General features: G+C 43.4%; 1 protein-coding gene across 2 annotated transcripts in view; it reads left to right on the top strand.

Moving 5' to 3' along the window:
- ASTN2 (astrotactin 2) overlaps positions 1–20,055 on the top strand; it is a 479,279-nt gene that overhangs the window by 216,917 nt on the left and 242,307 nt on the right. For both annotated transcript variants that reach the window (XM_058159180.1, XM_058159179.1), the window contains exon 6: positions 6,784–6,930. In XM_058159180.1, coding sequence (XP_058015163.1) covers positions 6,784–6,930 — 147 coding nt within the window. The remainder of the gene's footprint in view (positions 1–6,783; positions 6,931–20,055) is intronic.

Genomic DNA, 20,055 nt, shown 5'->3' with positions numbered 1-20,055 from the left:
TTGGTAAAAATCCTTGTTCAGTTTCATATAGACTCAAAGGTAGGGCCAGTTCCAAATTGTTTTTCTAGCTCCTGGTGTTTCTGGCCATCCTTAATGTTCCACGGTCCGTCCGCCCCCCCCCCCCACTCCCCAAGCAGCAAGAACAGCCTCCAATCTTTGGGCTGCTCCTCAATGAGATTTTCCTCTTCCCATCAAGGTCTTCATGCTGTCTAAAAAAAACCATCAGCCCACGCTTGCCTCCAGACCCTTTGCGTCTACGACTTTGAATGACGAAAAAAGGTTTTCTGTGACTAACAAGTGACTCGGGTTGAGGAGGGGATCTGCCCACCTACTGCGTCAATTCCTACTAAACTTTGTTCTAAAACGCTGGTTGACTTTCATCCTTTGTAGTGACGAGTGTCTCTCATGTCTTTTGTTGTGGCTACACGTGAGAAATGTGCAGTCTAGCCTTGGATGGAAACAAAAAGAGAGAGAGATGGCTCCCTTGGAATTTAGGAAACTGTACTTTTGTGATTTGCTGCATCGAACTGCGTCAATTAAAAGAGATAAGTTAATGCGGCATAAATGTTTGGGATGAGGCAGGCTACCAATGAGAGCTGGATTCTTGGAAAAGTACGAAAGAACTGCATTTCTTTAGAAAGTTGCTTCCTTTTTTCTTTTCTTTTTTTCATGGGTTGATCTGTTGGGGTTGAGTCCTTCCAACAGATCAATATAACTTAATGGAAGACAGCAGGGGTGAAATCCAGAAGGTTCTGACAGGTTCTGGAGAGCCGGTCGTGGAAATTTTGAGGAGTTTGGAGAACCGGCAAATACCATCTCTGGCTGGCCCCAGAGTGGGGTGGGAATGGAGATTTTAACATAACATAACATCAGAGTTGGAAGGGACCTTGGAGGCCTTCTAGTCCAATCCCCTGCCCAGGCAGGAAACCCTACACCATCTCAGTCAGATGGTCCCTATTTTGCAGTATCCTTCTCCTGGAGCCCATGGGGAATGGGGATTTTGCAGTATCCTTCTCCTGGAGTGGGGTGGGAATGGAGATTTTGCAGTATTCTTCCCCTGGAGTTGGGTGGGAATGGAGATTTTGCAGTATCCTTTCCCTGGAGTGGGGTGGGAATGGAGATTTTGCAGTATCCTTCCCCTGGAGTGGGGTGGGAATGGGGATTTTGCAGTATCCTTCCCCTGCCATTACCACCAAGCCACACCCACAGAACCAGTAGTAAAAAAAATTGGATTTCACCACTGGAAGAAAGGTACACTCATCTGGAGTTCTGGTTCACCATGGTCCAACTCGCCCTTTATCTTCTGCAGATCATCAAAAGCTGGAAAACAGCACAGAGATTTAATTGGCGGCCAGGTGGCTGAACAAAAAGATCAGAAACCCAACAGGCTTCCAAGCAAAACCAAGCTTCAAAAAGAATAGAACAATAGAGCTGGAAGGGATCTTGGAGGTCTTCTAGTCCAACCCCCTGCTTAGACAGGAATCCCAATACCATTTCAGACAAATCTGTTCTTAAAAACTTCCAGTGTTGGAGCATTTACAATTTCTGGAGGCAAATTGTTCCACTGATTAATTGTTCTCACTATCAGGAAATTTCTCCTTAGTTCTAAGTTGCTTCTTTCCTTGATTAGTTTCCACCCATTGCTTCTTGTTCTACCCTCGGGTGCTTTGGAGAATAGCTTGACTCCCTCTTCTTTGTGGCAGCCCCTGAGATATTGGAAGACTGCTATCCTGTCTCCCCTAGTCCTTCTTTTCATTAAACTAGACATACCCAGTTCCTGCAACCGTTCTTCGTATGTTTTAGCCTCCAGTCCCCTAATCATCTTTGTGGTTCTTCTCTGCACTCTTTCTAGAGTCTCCACATCCTTTTTACATCGCGGCGACCAAAACTGGATTCAGGATTCCAAGTGTGGCCTTACCAAGGCATTAGAAAATGGTATTAACGCTTCACGTGATCTTGATTCTATCTCTCAGATACTTGAATAGGAACTTTTAAGGATATGTCCTTTACTCTGTGCTGAGTGTGTATGTGTCAGCTTTGGAAGCCATATTAGCCCCGGAAGCTTCCACGCTGCCGCCTGTTGTGATTCCGGCCCCCGAGCCTGTCTTCATGGAGGAGGATGACTCGGAGAGTGAGGGAGAGGAGCCGACAAGGCCTCCCTCTCCAGGTCCCTCCTTCCTGGCAACGCCTCAAGTGCCAGCGGAAGGCCAGGAAGAAGTCGTGTCAGAGCCCCCACAGATAGAGGACGAGGAGGATCAATCCTGGATTGATCCTAGGCAGCGTCGGAAAGAGAGGCGTGCGCAGCAGAGGGAGAGGTGTGGCAGGCCCAGAGAGTGCTGAGTCACTGAGCCACACCCCACAGGGGATAAAAGCGGGTGGAGTTGCTCTGTAGCCCTTGTGACGGACAAAAGCTACCAAGTGCGAACTGCAGATTGGTCATTTGGGAGTTAAAGGCCTGGATTGTGCAAAGGCTTTTTTTCTGTGAGGTCTTGGCAACGGATATTGGACACATGGGCTTCTGTCTCCCTAAGAGATAAAGAATTCGGAACTTGGCAGGCCGTTGCACTGTAGCTGCCAAGTCTTGCTTTCACTACAGAAAATCAGGTCTGTTCCAAATATAAAGGACTGTGGGACGCGTTTCTCTGCGTCTTCTCTGTGAAGTGGGGAGGGGGACATAACACCACCTTCTCGTGTGTGGGAAAGTAGGAGGGGGGATTTAGTAGAGGGAATGTAGTTAGACAAAAATAGCATTCTTCCTTTCGGTCAAGGTCAGGCCAATCCTGCATCTGGGGAAGGAATGGTTGGAGTGATGTCTCGAGAGGGTGTCGTGTCCCACTCTTCTGCTGACGGCCGGGTCAGGGAAATCTGAATCAGGCATGCCTCTGCAGCTCTGCCAAAGTCCTAGCAAAGTTCTCAAGGCAGGCAGGAGACCAGAAAGTGACTTCAGCAAGATATGTTAGACTTTGCCTGACTCAGAGAATGCCAGAAAGCAGATCCTTTATATAGGCCATGGGGTGTGGCTCCATGACTCAGCACTTATCCAGGCCTGCCCCTCCCTTCCTTCTGTAGCCGCCGCCTATCAATTCTTCTGAAGCGAGGGTCATTCCAGTCTGCAGCTGTTGGTAATTGACCTCCCTCAGGCTCACATGCTGTGGGGGAGGGGGAGGGGTCTAGTTGCTCCGTTTGCCTGGGCATGGAGCCAGAGCTGGGGGCTGGAGGTACTTTCTCCTCTTCAGCCTGTCTGGGCATGGAGCCAGGGCTGGGGCCGGGAGGCATACTAGGACATTCCTCAGCGTTCGGAAGCAGATAAGAAGGCCCCGGCTGCGGTGAAAGCGGACGAGACACAACAGAGGGGACGGACGGTGATTGGAGCATGTGATGGACTGAAGAGCGAGGGGATGGTTTTGGGGAGTTTTGATTTACTGAGGTAAAACCCGGAACGCTCAGATTTGGGGTTTCCCAGATGTGCCGGTATACCTACTCTAAGAAATGGAACTTTGAGGAAATGCTCGCCTCGGAGTTTTTAATTGGAGCTGGGGTTTTCTGGAACATTTCACAGTATGAAGATTCTCAGTCTTTCAGATCACGGTTGTCGCAAAGGTGCAAAGAAAGCCACATTGCCTTTTGAGAAGCCCTTTGGGATACATTCTGTGTCATACCTCAATCTCCTTCCTCGCTTATTTTTTTTTTTTTAATAAATAAGTTTTATTGTAATTTTTCTTTTCCAAAACTCTAATACATAGTCAAACAGACAGGGTCATTTTTATATGCTTTAGATTAACAGTTCAAGTAAAATCTACATTATATACATATATAAAGTATATATATGTGTGTGTGTGTGTCTGTGTGTGTGTGTGTGTGTGTGTGTGTGTGTGTATATATATATATATATATATATATATATATATATATATATATATATATATATATATATATATATATATATATATATATCTGTAGGTCTTTGGTTGTTCGGGTTTTCTCCCGTGTAAAATTGGAAGTGTCTTGGCAACGTTTCGACGAAGTCTCATTCGTCATCTTCAGGCTTCAGCTTCGTGCTCCTGGGAGCAATGTGTGATCGCAGCTGTTTCTTCCTTTTAACTGCTAGTGGGGGTTTGAACTGATTAGATGGGAGCTTGGCTGTGCTCTGATTGGATGGGGGTGTGTCCTGTTTGAGTGGGGGCTTGGTTGTGCTCAGTTTAGTCTGTGTTGCAGGGATATATCCTCAACTTCCTTATGAATATTACCTATTTTTGTTTCTGTTCACCGATACCATTTTCCCCAAACCGCATAATATTCCAAATCATCTTTTTCTTTTAATTCTAAGGTTAGTTTATTCATTTTGGCACATTCAAATATTTTCTGGATAATCAATCCCTCTGGCGGGAAGTTATGTTCCTTCCAATATTGCGTGAACGCAATTCTTGGTGCTGTTAGTATATGTAGGATCAGATATCTTTTTTATATATATCAAATTTAGTTTTTAATATTCCCAGGAGAAATGTTTCCGGATTTAACTTGATTTGGCAATTTATTAAACCTTGTAGCCAACCTAGTATTTTGGTCCAATACTTTTTCACTTCGGGGCATAACCACCAGGTGTGAATGAAGGTACCTTAGTGCTGGTTGCATTTCCAGCACCTGGGGCTTAGGTTTGGGTCCATTTTAGCCAGCCTTGCTGGGGCTAAGTGCCAACGATAGAGCATTTTATACTGATTTTCCTTATAGGCAATCAATTTTGTTAACATGTAGTTTTTGTTCCAGATTGTTTCCCAATCGTCTAGGTTTATATTATGCCCAATATTTTTAGCCCTCCTTCCTCGCTTATTACCAGGATCAACTGATCCATCCATCTGAATTCAGCGAGACCAGGAGAACGAAATCCTCCATCTCTCGGCTGGAAGTTCAGCTCTTGTCAATCTCCTGGAATCCGTGAATTATACATAACCGCTCATTGCAGATGAATCGATAGCCGGGATTTTGTTCCCTAAGCTGTTTTCCCTCTTCGTGCTTAAGACCGAGAACAAATTATTATTTCTATGTACTCAGATCCGGCTTGGAACCCGGAATAAAAATATCGGACCTTTTGCTGGTTTTTTTTTTTGAATCGAAGTGCAACATGGGACAGGTGTGCGGCTGCATTTAAGTACCTCTGGTATCCGCAGTTTAGATGTCGCTCTGAAAGATATTAAACTTTTCATTTCTAACGGGACTTGGTAACATGGGGTCATCAGCAGAGGTGGCATTCAGCCAGTTAGAACCGGTTTGCCCGAACCGGTAGTGGAAATCCTGCCCACCTGCCTCGGTTCTATGCCGTCCTATTTAGACACGTTTTTTTAGGTTGGGCGCATGCGCAAAGGCACACACATGAGCAAAGTGTATGTGTGGAAGGCACACATGTGCGTGAAGCAAGCATGCACACATGTGGTGAACTGGTGGTAACAAAATGTGAAATCAGGAACTTGGGCTGCAAATCCAGCCAACGATCTCAGGGGTGGTCATGCTAGCTAATACTGATGGGCTTTTCATTATATTCTGAAGACTGACTTAATTATTGTACTGATGCAAAACCCTGAATCTTTTCATATTCCATATGTCTTGGAGAAGAGTCAGTTGTTGTTTTTTATAAATAATTTTTATTTCCGTTTTCCAACATCATATTTATGTACAAACTATTATCCATCATTAATCATTAATTTTCATTTATTACTGATTCAGGCCTGCCCGATTGCCACTTCCTTTCTTCACAACCTCCCTCTCTACTCTCTTCCCATCCTTCATCTCCTTCACTTTACTACTTCCTCTCCTCCTTCTCCACTCCTCCCTTCTTCCACCCTATCTAACCTTCTTATTCCCCTCCTCCTTCTCTACTCTTTCCTACCTACTTTCTTCCCTCCTTCTACTCCTCTCTCCTTTTCTTTCTGAAATGGCAGTCGAGCATCCCCAATATCATTTTAAATTTTAATTTCATATCTTCAAAAATTACTGTACATTAATAATCAATCCATGTATCATTTCCCCCCCCTCCCTCCCCCAGACTTCCCAGAGCAAATACCGGGTATTATGACCAACAATCACAAGCTAAAGTATACAAAATATACATAAACTCCCACCTTTAAAAATTTGAAACTTTAGATCCCCTAGAAGAGTCAGTTTGATGTAGTGGTTGTGAGATCAGGGAAGAAACAGGGAGACAGTCAGTTCTAGTCCCATCGTAGCCAGCTAGTTGATCTTGGGCAAGTCCAGTGGTGGGATTCAAATCATTTAACAACCGGTTCTCTGTCCTAATGACCAGCTGGGTAAGCGTGGCTCAATGGTCATGTGACCATGTGGGCATGGCCAACACAATGTCACTCATGTCAATGGGCGCTTCACCTTAGTTGTTACAATGTAATAAGGGTTAAGCCAAGAGGCAGTTTCTGTAAGCAGGGCGAGATTAGGCTAGAAACACCACCAGAACATTTCCTTCCTGCATTCCTTACAGGATTAGCCCTGTAAAGTGGAAAAAAATACAAAATAAGATTTCTTCCAACAACCGGTTCTCTGAACTGCTTAGAAAGTTAACAACTGGTTCTCTGGAAAAGGTGAGAACCGGCTGAATCCCACCACAGGGCCAGTCCCTTTCTCTCAACCCCCAGAAAGGAGGCAATGACAACAACTTGCCAAGAAAACTGGAGGAACAGGTCAAGGCAGCCTCTGAGAATTGGACACAACTGAAATGTTTTTTTGAGATGAGAAACTCCTTTTCGTAATGTGCCTTGTATGCTTGTTTCTCTTCTCCAGGTTCCCTCAAAAGTCCAGTGAACAAGACGGCCCTCACCTTAGTTGCTGTCAGCTCTTGCATCCTGGCTATGGTCTGTGGCACCCAGATCTCCTGTCCACTCACTGTCAAAGTGACCCTTCATGTCCCTGAGCACTTCATTGCTGATGGTAAGAATTTTCTGCTTCTCTGCTTTTTGGAATAAGTGTTGTGGTCCACCAGCAGCCTGCGGAGCTGGCAGTGGAGTCAGACAGCGATGAGGCTGAGGAAGAACATGGGCCAGTCCTGGAGGCTGGGGAAGGCCCCAATGAGGGTTCTGTGTCGAGGGCAGAGGTGGGGCCAGGGCCATTGGGGAGTGATGTGCGGACTCCAGAGCCTCCAGAGGCTGACAATAGTGAGGCAGAGGAACAGGAGGAACCTGTTCCTAATGCACGCATGAGAAGAGCTGCCAGAAGGCAAGAGCAGTTCAAGCAAAGAGGATGACTCTGGAGTAGGGCCAAGAGATGATTGGCCCCTCCCGTAAGGCTTAAAAGACCAGCAACGGCGTTTGGGCTCTTTGCTGGAAAACAACGTTGATAGCTTTGTCTTTTTGCATTTGTATGGGTGTCATCTGAACGTTTGCCAAGAAAGGCCTTTGGCAGTTTGCCTAATTGGACCAAGGTTTGCGATAGGACTGAGGAATTGTGTTGGGAGGAATTTGCTTTGATTTAGTTTGGACTACGCTGAGAATGAGTTAATTCTCAGCTGTTCTAATAAAGTTTGTTTGTTTTTACATTGACTGAGTTTCCTACTACCTACTTGGTCCTGGGTGACAACAGTAAGGATGTGGCTTCTCTAAGAACATGACAACCATGCTTTCTAAGCAGCTCTCTCTCTCAAGAACACTTATTTGTGGGTAATTCTTTATTCTGCCTATAGACAGAATCTTGCCAGGCTAAAGCAACTATCCCCAGAACTATACTCTATTCTGTGCTTTTCTACGGAGGGTTCGCCTTCACTTTTTTTCTCTCCTGCCTACCAAAAATTCCAAGTTATGTTGTCTCTTTGTCCTCTGGGGGAAAAAATCCCTCCCTCCTGTGACTCCAGACAATGTTCCATCACATCAACTTGGCCAATTTGAGGGTATGGCCAGAAAAGGGTTGGTAATTTGGGAAATGAAAATATAGCCTATTGATCTGTTTGAATCAATAAGGCTTAAATGGAAACCTAGACTGGGAGTCCCTTGGACTTCAAGGTGATCCAACCGGTCAGTCCTAGAGGAGATCAACCCTGACTGCTCTTTAGAAGGCCAGATCCTGAAGAGAAAACTCAAATACTTTGGCCACCTAATGAGAAGGAAAGACTCCCTGGAGAAGAGCCTCATGCTGGGAATGACTGAGGGCAAAAGAAGAAGGGGACAGCAAAGAAGTAGGTGGCTGGATGGAGTCACTGAAGCAGTCGGTGTGAGCTTAAATGGACTCCAGAGGATGGTACAGGACAGGAAAGCCTGGAGGAACATTGTCCATGGGGTCGCGATGGGTCAGACACAACTTCGCCACTAACAACAACAACAACATTAGGTGGAAAAAGCAGGCCCTAAAAAGCTAGAGGAACCCAAGTTTTAGATAGAAAGATTTCAAAGTGTCTCAGAGCTATTTGTAATCCTGCTGAGCCGTTGCTGTGAAATGTGATTTTGCAAGTTTTGAAACATATTTGGACATAGAAGCATGAAACGGCGAGAAATAAGGAACTGAAAGGAGCCGATGGATAGAGCTTTGAGACGTACACGGGTATTTTGTGAAGACTGTCTGTCAGTAAGAAAGAACAAGGAAGGAAATTGTGAAATGCGTGCAGAAAAAGTTTAAACAAAATGTCTTGGGATGAGTTCAGGGCCACTGGCCATAGCTACTCCTTGCTGGACCTAGCTTTGTCTCTGGACCTCATTGTTATGATGGCTGTCCGTGTTCCAAATTGTTCATGAAATAAACCTCTGAATCTTAAAGTAAGAATTATTGTTTGTGTTGCTGTCTCCTGTTTCTTTTATTGGGATATTTTTTACGGCAGTAAGAACATTGCTCAGTATCACAAACTGTAGCAATATTGTGGGAGTGAAAATATGCAAGGTGCTTCTTCCATTACTGTTTTTTTTAAAAATTGTTACTGAAGATGAGCTTCTTCTGAAGGTATTTGGCCCCAGATAAATTATCAAAGAGATATAAGACCAACCTCTTTGGAGACTTAGAATTTTGATCCGTCCGTTTGATGTTTTGGAAAAAGTTTTTCTTTCTAAATTCTTTTCCGTTTAATAAAACAGAACAAAGAATAAGAAGAAGGAAGGAAGGAAGGAAGGAAGGAAGGAAGGAAGGAAGGAAGGAAGGAAGGAAGGAAGGAAGGAAGGAAGGAAGGAAGGAAAGATTAAACAGTGCAACTTGATGTTTAGTTAGGTGATTACAGGTATTCCTCCACTTACGACCACAGTCGAGCCCAACATTCCTATTTCTTAAATGAGTTTTGCCCAGTTTACGACTTTTCTTGCCACCGTTGTTACTGTAAATGAATCGCTGCAGGTGGTAAGTTCGTAACAGGGTTGTTAAGTGAAACCGGTTTCCCCACTGACCTTGCTTGTCAGAAGGTCACATGAAGGCAATTTAGAAGTAAGGAGAAATTTCCTGACGGTGAGAACAATTGATCAGTGGAACGACTGGCCTCCAGAAGTTGTGGATGCTCCAACACTGGAAGTTTTTCAGAAGAGATTGAACAACCATTTTATTTATCTGAAATGGTATAGGGTTTCCTGCCTAAACAGGGGATTGGACTAGAAGACCTCCAAGGTCCCTTCCAACTCTATATTCTATTCTAGTCTAGTCTAGTCTAGTCTAGTCTCTTCTACTCTACTCTACTCTACTCTACTCTACTCTACTCTACTCTACTCTATTTACTCTACTCTACTCTACTCTACTCTACTCTACTCTACTCTACTCTACTCTACTCTACTCTACTCTACTCTACTCTATTTTCCATTCCATTCCACTCTACATTTTCTGTTCTGTTCTGTTCTGTTCTGTTCTATTCTATTCTATATTCCATTCCATTCCATTCCATTCCATTCTATTCCATTCTACATTTTCTGTTCTATTCTGTTCTATTCTATTCTATTCTATTCTATTCTATTCTATTCTATTCTATTCTATAATCTATATTCCATTCCCTTCTACATGATCTATTCTATTCTATTCTATTCTATTCTATTCTATTCTATTCTATTCTATTCTATTCTATTCTATATTCCATTCCATTCCATTCCATTCCATTCTACATGATCTATTCTATTCTATTCTATTCTATTCTATTCTATTCTATTCTATTCTATTCTATTCTATTCTACCCTTCCCTTCCCTTCCCTTCCCTTCCCTTCCCTTCCCTTCCCCTCTCTATATTCTATTCTATTCTATTCATAAGGGCTTCTCCTACATATGTATAGGCATGCTTGTTTTCTTACAGGGCAGTTTCAGTACAGAATATTTCTGTTTCATTCGAATTATTCCTATCTAACCCACGTATGTCTGATAAGTCAATGAAGAGTCATCAGTGGCCTAACCAACACTGTGTGTCACAGAGTGGCTGACCAGGAATTATGGGTTTGATCTCGTCCACCGTGGCTCCACAAAATGTTTGGGTTTTTGGGGGTTTTTTGTATTAAAGACACGTTATCCTGTGTAGACCAATACATACTGATTAGACCTCTGATCCATAATTTATCTTGTTCCTTTAAAAAAGAAAAAAAAGATATAAATGGGATCATTGTCCCCACGTTTGGGAGAACCGACTCTGTGGTTTAAAACCGTGCGTTGATATTTTAATCGTGACATTTGGAAATAAACGCTTTTTTTTCTCTTCCACCTTGGCATTTGCAAAGGGCTCCAACGTTGAACCCTTGGCTAATTTGCAGCACAAAAACATCCTTTATTTTGCATGCCTTAGCAAATCCAGGCTTGGATGTTTATTTCTGCTATTTCTGTCCTGCCCTTTTATTTATGAGCTCTCTGAATAATAACTCCTTTGAGTGCAATTGTTAATCGATACCGATGGGGCCAAAAATGGCACAGCTGACCCATGAAATATTCCAATTAAAAAGGAGAATGTGGACCGTTTTCTATGCTGAACATCAGCCAGGACGCTACATAGATGGAAAGATCTCTGAATGGATCTGCAAACACATCGCCACCTTGGTTTCATAATAACAGAATTGGAGGAGACCTTGGAGGTCTTCTAGTCCAACCCCCTGCTTAAGCAGGAAACCCAATGCCATTTCAGACAAATGGTTGTCCAATCTGTTCTTAAAAACTTCCAGTGTTGGAGCATTCACAATTTCTGGAGGCAAGTTGTTCCACTGATTAATTGTTCTCACTGTCAGGAAATTTCTCCTTAGTTCTAAGTTGCTTCTCTCCTTGATTCACTTCCACCCATTGCTTCTTGTCCTGCCTTCAGGTGCTTTGGAGAATAGAAAGAAAGAAAGAGGGAGGGAGGGAGGGGAAGGAAGGAAGGAAGGAAGGAAGGAAGGAAGGAAGGAAGGAAGGAAGAAGAAAGAAAAATTAAACAGTGCAACTTCTTTGTGGCAGCTTTTCAAATATTGGAACACTGCTACCATGTCTCCCCTAGTCCTTCTTTTCATTAAACTAGACATACCCAGTTCCAGCAACTCTTCTTTACGTGTTTTAGCCTCCATCATCTTTGTTGATCTTCTCTGCACTTTTTCCAGAGTTTCAACATCATTTTTTATATTGTGCTGGCCAAAACTACATGCAATATTCCAAGTGTGGTCTTACCAAGGCATTATAGAGTGATATTAACACTTCCCGTGATCTTGATTCTATATTTCTGTTAATGCAGCCTAGAACTGTGTTGGCATTTTTGGCAGCTGCTGCACACGGCTGGCTCCTATTAAGACCTCAAGGTCTTCTAAAGAGAATCTCTAAGAAAAACATCTGGGGAGAACATTTCCTAGAAGTCTCAGTCAGCCAGGTCCTGGTTGTCTCAAAGGTGCTTTTTCAAGAGGCAACTGGACTTCCTGGTTTTACTTTGAAGACCTTTCGCTCCTCATCCAAGAAGCTTCTTTAGCTCTAGTGTAGCTAAATGGCTTTGGAGATTCTTAGTCATCCAGTCATGGTTGTCCCAAAGGTGTTTTTCCCAAGAGGCAACTGGACTCTGGTTTTCTCTTTGAAGACGTTTTGCTTCTTCTCATCCAAGAAACGTCTTCACTCACTTCTCATCCAGAGCTGAAGAAGCTTCTTGGATGAGAAGCGGAAATGTCTTCAAAGAAAAATCAAAAAGTCTAGTTGCCTCTTGAAAAAAAACAAAAACCTTTCCTATGAAACTTTTTTTCAGATGGAGAAACAGCCAGGGTCAGAAAAACTTTAGCAAAACTTAAAAGCAAGGAGAACCACATCAAATTCATCCTTTGATGCAATGCAGCAGAACCAAGAGCCATCGATGGGGGAAAAAAGAAGAAAAAAGAAAGCACTCAAAGAAACTTTTACAGCAACGGGCCAAGCCCTTTCTGTTTTTCCAAATGATCGCGCAATACCCTTCCGTGGCCCTTCGCTGAGCGGGAATCTACTCTTTTCTACTTGCTAGACAACGGAGGGACCAGCTTTTAATGATGGAAGATGGAGTTCCCAGAAACCACTGCTTCTCTTTATCGCTCCCTGCTTTCAATGTTTCTGGAGTTTCCATGACCTTATCTGTCCCCCCCCCTTGCAATGTCGATCAAGCGCAACCTCGCGGAAACCCGTGCAAATTCAATTTTCTTCTTCCGCATAGGAACCGAAGGCTTCAGCAGCATTTAAATTTTTCATTGGGTTCTCGTCTTTTTTTCTTCTTCTTCTTCTTCTCCAGCTGGTACATTTTCTTGCCTCCGATGGGAGAGCAAATCGATGCTTTTTTTCCTGGCCTTCTGGAGTGAAAGCATTAGAGGCGCCGTTGGTTTTCTCCAAGCACATAAACATTTTCTTTAAAAAAAAAAAAAAAAAGGTGTCCCGTCATTTTCAGTGAAGCGAGGAGCAGAAACCTACATTGTTAATCCCACTGTGGTAAGTTTTAAGCAGGTTTCTTTTCAACCTCGCCCCAGTGAATGGAATGGAATGGAATGGAATGGAATTCGAATTAAAATTATAGAATTAGAATTAGAATTAGAATGGAAGGGAATTAGAATTAGAATTATAGAATTAGAATTATAGAATTAGAATTAGAATTAGAATGGAATGGAATGGAATTAGAATTAGAATTAGAATGGAAGCGAAGGGAATTAGAATTATAGAATTGGAATTGGAATGGAATGGAATTGGAATTGGATTTGGAATTAGAATGGAATTAGACTTAGAATTGGAATTGGAATTGGAATTGGAAGGGAAGGGAAGGGAATTAGAATTATAGAACTGGAATTAGAATGGAATGGAATGGAATTAGAATTGGAATAAGAATTATAGAATTAGAATTAGAATTAGAATTAGAATTAGAATTAGAATTAGAATTAGAATTAGAATTAGAATTAGAATTAGAATTAGAATTGAAGGGAAGGGAAGGGAATTAGAATTATAGAATTGGAATTGGAATGGAAGGGAATTAGAATTATAGAATTGGAATTAGAATGGAATTAGACTTAGAATTGGAATTGGAATTGGAATTGGAATGGAATGGAAGGGAATTAGAATTATAGAATTGGAATTAGAATGGAATGGAATGGAATTAGAATTGGAATTAGAATTATAGAATTAGAATTAGAATTAGAATAGGATAGGATAGAATAGAATAGAATAGAATAGAATAGAATAGAATAGAATAGAATAGAATAGAATAGAATAGAATAGAATCTGGAAGGGACCTTGGAGGTCTTCTAGTCCAGCCCTCTGCTCAAGCAGAACAACCTATATCATTTCAGACAGTCCAGTCTCTTCTTAAAAACCTCCACCGATGGAGCGCCCACGATTCCTGATGGCCAGCTGTTCCACTGGTTAATTGTCCTCACTGTTAAGGAAGTTTCTCCTTAATTCCAGCTTGCTTCTGTCTTTGATTAGTTTCCATCCGTCGTTGCTTGTCCTGCCTTCAGGTGCTTCGGAGAATAATTTGATCCTGCTCTTCTCTGTGTGTGAAACAGCTCCTCAGATACACTACTGGAACCCTCAAGTTCCGGTTACAATGTCCAAAGTCGAAAGCTCTGTGTGTTAATTCTGATGCAGATGCATACTGCCGAGACCTAAAAATCTAGACAACTCAGGAAAACGTAGGACAGGCGGTTCTCGACTTACAGTTACAACGCTACTGAAAAAGGTGACTTAAGATGGTTTTTCACACTTACAATCACTGCAGAATCGCCATGGTCAAATTCAGATACTTACTAAGTGACTTCTGTTTATGACAATTGTGGTGTTCTGGGGTCACGTGATCCCATTTTGCGACCTCCTAACGAGCAAAGTCAACGGGGGAAGCCAGATTCACTTAACAACCGGCTTACTGACCTACCCACTGCAGCGTCTCACTTAACAACGGTGGCCAGAAAGGGTGATAAAATGAGCCAAAACTCACTTCGCAAAAGTCTCTCTTAACGGGAAGCGTGAAAAACATTCCTAACTGTTTTCGGTGCCGTTGTGGCATCAGAGAGGTCATTCAATGAGCCATCGTAAGTCGAGGATTACCTGTAGCATCCATACCCTCCTTATTTTGGTTGTTACGTTCTTAACGTGCTCCGGTTTCTAACGTCCTTCTTAAACGTCGCGTCCAAAACTGGATAAAATATTGTAGGGGGACCGATTTTTGGTATGGCATTAATTATGGCATAAGACATCAAGATCCAGGGTTTATGCCAGCTGGATCAATGTGAGCTTTATCACTGGAGGCTTTCAAGAAGAGACTGGACTGCCCTCTGTCAGAAATGGTATAAGGTCTCTTGCTTGGGGAGGGGGTTGGGCTAGATGACCTGCAAGGTCCCTTCCAACTCTTGTTATTCTGTAATTAATCGGTGGAACAGCTTTCAGAAGTTATGGGAGCTTCATCACTGGAGGCTTTCAAGAAGAGACTGGACTGCCCTCTGTCAGAAATGGTATAAGGTCTCTTGCTTGGGGAGGGGGTTGGGCTAGATGACCTGCAAGGTCCCTTCCAACTCTTGTTATTCTGTAATTAATCGGTGGAACAGCTTTCAGAAGTTATGGGAGCTTCATCACTGGAGGCTTTCAGGAAGAGACTGGACTGCCCTCTGTCAGAAATGGTATAAGGTCTCTTGCTTGGGGAGGGGGTTGGGCTAGATGACCTGCAAGGTCCCTTCCAACTCTTGTTATTCTGTAATTAATCGGTGGAACAGCTTTCAGAAGTTATGGGAGCTTCATCAGTGGAGGCTTTCAAGAAGAGACTGGACTGCCATCTGTCAGAAATGGTATAAGGTCTCTTGCTTGGGGAGGGGGTTGGACTAGATGACCTACAAGGTCCCTTCCAACTCTGTTAATCCGTTAAACCCGATGGAAGCAAAGAAAGGAGTTTTTTTTCCCCACCCACCAACCCGCATTCCTGGCCAGAATAAGCTAACATTTCGAATTCTCCTTGCCAGCTCCGTCTGCAAGCCGCCCCTTAAAAGTTACTTCTCTTCCCCGCAGTTTTAGAACCGTATTTAAAAGTATTCGTGTCAGAGATCATTCTCATTCTCGGTGCCATTTCCCGGGGTCCCTGGTGTTTTTCATCTTCTGAGAAGCCATTATGTCTCGATTGGAGACTGCCCCACCTCCTCCCGTCTTCCCGAGGATATTAATCTGTTTTATTGGTATTTCATTGGCAGCTCTGATGGAAATCTTCTGCGCCCTGCATAATTTTCCTCGCAGAAAATCTCTCCTCCACCACCACCCACACACACACCCTATCCTTCCGATACATGCACGGCTCCATCAGCAGCTGGAATGTCAACATATATTCACCAGTCAAAAGAAGCCGCTAAATGTATAGCCCTACAAACGGGAGGGCAGTCATGTTCTGATCCTATTAAACATGGGGGTAATAAGCGGCCGTTCTCACCAATTTTGGTAGAACAGTATGTTTGTAGCTCAGGGTTGAGCCTGGTGCTCTCTGAGCTTGGTGCTTTGCTTGCAGGCCTTTCTTTGCCCAACTAGGTAACATCATCAGTTTTAGAAGGGAGTGGGGTTTGCTCTGTGTTTATATACAGTTCCTTCTTGCGCTGATGGTGTTATCTAGTTGGGTAATGAAAAGTCTGCAAGAAAACAACCCAGCTCAGAGAGCACCAAAACCACCACAATTCTCCTCCTCCAACTCCACCACCACCACCTCCTCCTCTTCCTCCTCCTCCTCCTCCTCCTCCTCCCACTGATGATGTTACCTAGTTGGTAATTAAACATCTGCAAGAAAACCGTCAAGCTCAGAGAGTACCAAGGAGCCCACAGTCCTCCTCCTCCTCCTCCCACTGGTGTTACCTAGTTGGGTAATTAAACTTTTTTTTAATTTGCATTTATATCCCGCCCTTCTCCGAAGACTCAGGGCGGCTTACACTATGTCAAGCAATAGTCTCCATCCATATTTATATTATATACAAAGTCAACTTATTGCCCCCAACAATCTGGGTCCTTTTGCAAGAAAACCATGAAGAGCTCAGAGAGTACCAAGGAGCCCACAGTCCTCCTCCTCCTCCTCGTCCCACTGATGATGTTACCTAGTTGGGTAATTAAACTTGTGCAAGAAAACCATCAAGCTCAGAGAAAACCAAGGAGCCCACAGTCCTCCTCCTCCTCCCCCCACTGATGTTACCTAGTTGGGTAATTAAACTTCTGCAAGAAAACCATGAAGCTCAGAGAGTACCAAGGAGCCCACAGTCCTCCTCCTCCTCCTCTTCCTCCTCCTCCTCCTCCTCCCACTGATGTTACCTAGTTGGGTAATTAAACTTCTGCAAGAAAACCATGAAGCTCAGAGAGTACCAAGGAGCCCACAGTCCTCCTCCTCCTCCTCTTCCTCCTCCTCCTCCTCCTCCTCCTCCCACTGATGTTACCTAGTTGGGTAATTAAACTTCTGCAAGAAAACCATGAAGCTCAGAGAGTACCAAGGAGCCCACAGTCGTCGTCGTCGTCGTCGTCCTCCTCCTCCTCCTCCTCCTCCCCCTCCTCCTCCTCCTCCTCCTCCTCCTCCTCCTCCTCCTCCTCACACTGATGATGTTATCTAGCTGGGTAATGAAAACATCTGCAAGAAAACCACCAAACTCAGAGAGCACCAAGGACCCCCACAATCCTCCCCGCTAATGTTATTTTGGGGATAGGCAACTGTTCTGTTATTTGGCAGAAAGGCAACTGAAGACAAAAACCAAGCCAAATTAAATGCAAGAGATGAGCTCGCGGACAAGTTTCATTAAAGACGAAAGAGTCACCAGTTCCCTGATATAAACATTTGGGGTCTGTTTTTCATTGCATTAACAGGGACAACTGCTTTATCCATTTTTTCCACCACCACCCTCGGTAATTATCTCCTTAAATCTGCCACAATTTTTGCAGTTTGATCCATTCCCATCCTCTCTTTTCCTCCCCCCCCCACCAGCTCTTTCTCTGTTTAAATAGTTTCTAGGTTTGTACAGCTGCTCCACCAACCTTCCAGGGGCAGCTGGTGGCCATCCCAGCGGACGTAGAATTAGGGCGAGCCACATTTCGGTGGCGCAGCGCCAGATGTTATCATGTTTGACTGTTGACAAGGGAGATTAGAGTTGCTCCATCCCCTGACTCTGGATCGAGCCAATTTCCAATAGATCTAAGCCAGCCAGGGCAGTGGCGGAGAACTTCCCAGCCGACTTGCGGCCTCTGAAGCCGATCCAAGTTGGGAAGGCAAAATAAATACAACATTGATCGTTCCCGTTTTGTTTTATCTTGCTTTCTGTGTGACAGATGGAGCACAAAGGATTTTGAGTTTGTTTGTTTGTTTTAAACAAAGAAGAAGAAGCAGCAAAATGCATCAGGAATTGAGGGGAAAGGAGAACGATTTTTCTAAAGCAAGGAAGATAGCTGTAACAAGCGAACACCGACGTGCGTTTTTTGTTGTTGTTTTTGGATCTGTAAGCCATTGAAAACTGCTGCCGTTGTGTTCCTTGTGCCGTTTGGAGTGGGCTCATTCTCCGTCCTTGGAATTTGTGCTTTGAAAAGGTCAATAATTGGCTCTTTTTCCTACGACAAGATTATTTATTTTTTTATTTTATTTTATTCAATTTTTTTTATTGAAAGAGTTTTAAAAAACAAAAACATTTTCCCCCTTTTCCCCCCTCCCTCCCAAAAAAAAAATCTCAGCGTTTTTAAAAGACAATACGCAGGAAAGATATTTAATTGAATGGAAAAAATGGATTGATTATTTACAAAACAGATACCAGATTAAGAAATATCAGATTGCCTTTGAATAATTAGAAAGTTATTTTAGGTAATGGGGAGGGGGTTGGGAGATGAAAAGCTTTGGATGTGGTTATTTGGATTGGAAGGGAAAATTTTATTCTATGTTTGGTTTATGTATAACAATACCTTGTGATTGACCCGGGAAGCCCGGGGGGGGGGAGGGAGGGGGGAAGGGTTTTTTTTTATTTTATTTTATTCAATTTTTATACCGCCCTTCTCCCGAAGGACTCAGGGCGGTGTACAGCCGAATAAAACCCACAATATACACATTAAAACAAGATTAAAACTGAGCATATTACAAAGACGGCCAGAATTTAAACCAATTTAAAACCCTAAAATATAAATATCCCCAATTAAAAATTTAATAAAACTTTTAAGCCAGTCCCGCTTGAATAAATAGGTGCGTTTTCAGCTCACAGCGAAAAGTCCGAAGATCAGGCACTTGACGTAAACCAGGGGGAAGTTTGTTCCAAAGCGTAGGAGCTCCAACAGAGAAGGCCCTTCCCCTGGGGGCCGCCAGCCAACATTGCTTGGCGGACGGCACCCTGAGAAGGCCCTCTCTGTGTGAGCGCACGGGTCAGTGGGAGGCATAGGGTAACAGCAGGCAGTCCCGTAAGTACCCGGGCCCTAAGCCATGGAGCGCTTTAAAGGTGGTAACCAGAATCTTAAAGCGCACCCGAAAGATGGAATTCCCACATGTGCCTTGTTTAACTTTCCAGAGATAGGTCAGTTGGCGGTAATAATTGCCTTTCACGGATGGAAATACTGTATTTTTCAGACTATAATAAGACGCACCTGACTATAAGATGCACCTAAATTTAGAAGAGGAAAACAACAAAAAAGGGTTTTTGGCCTCTGCGTGCCCCATTTTTGGCCCTTTTTCCGGCCTTTTTTTTTTTTTTTGGCTCGTTTTCGGCCCTTTCTTTGCCTCGTTTTTGAGGCTTTTTTCGGCTCATAAACAGGCCCAAAAAAAACCCTTGAAAACGAGCTGAAAAAGCCTCGAAAATGGGCTGAAAAAAGCCTCAAAAACAGGTCAAAAAAGCCTTGAAAATGGGCTGAAAAAAGCCTTGAAAATGGGCTAGAAAAAGCCTCAAAAACAGGCCAAAATAGCCTTGAAAATGAGCTGAAAATCGATGGGTTTGCACACTCCTAAATTCCAGCCCATGAGCTATCCATCCATCGTATTTTAATCTGTAGGATTTTAATCTCTACGTGTCTGGAAACACAACTCTCTATGCCGTTTCTAAGACCAGCCATCAGGTGTGGTTGGAAGTCAGACGAATAGCCTTCCATCCGATTGATTAATCGCGTATGAATTTAATAAACCTGGCTCATTTCAATGTGCTGTCACGTTCTGTGCCCACGCGGGCAAGGTCTCTTTAATCCGCACATATTTCCATCTTGTATTTTGTACGTAAAACTTGATGTCGTTTGGTGGGCCTTATTTTAATGGAGATGCTTCTGACACGAAGTACTCTGTGCCATGGTAAACCGAAACAGGAAAACTGTGGACATCAGAGGGGGTTGGTAGAGAGTTTGTCCTTACAAAACCCGCCTTGAAATATGATGTCAATAAAAACAAGGACAGGATCTTCTCTCTCTCTCTCTCTCTCTCCCTTTTATTTTATATCTCTGCATTTTATATAGGGAAAATGAGGGAGTCGGGAGAGATTATTACCACAAATAATAACACAACAACAACAACAACAGCAGAGTTGGAAGGGACTCTGGAGGTCTTCTAATCCAACCCCCTGCTCAGGCAGGAAACCCTATACTATTTCAGACAAATGGTTGTCCAATTTCTTCTCAAAGACGATCCGGTAACGATGGCAGCGGATGGTTTGAAGAACTGGTAGCAAAAATCCCTGCCCCCCCCATGCCCAGCTGAGCTGCGTGATCATCAGA

This window comes from Ahaetulla prasina, chromosome 16 (assembly GCF_028640845.1).
Source record: "Ahaetulla prasina isolate Xishuangbanna chromosome 16, ASM2864084v1, whole genome shotgun sequence".
Lineage (NCBI taxonomy): Eukaryota > Metazoa > Chordata > Lepidosauria > Squamata > Colubridae > Ahaetulla > Ahaetulla prasina.
This window is presented reverse-complemented; position numbering and strand designations above follow the sequence as displayed.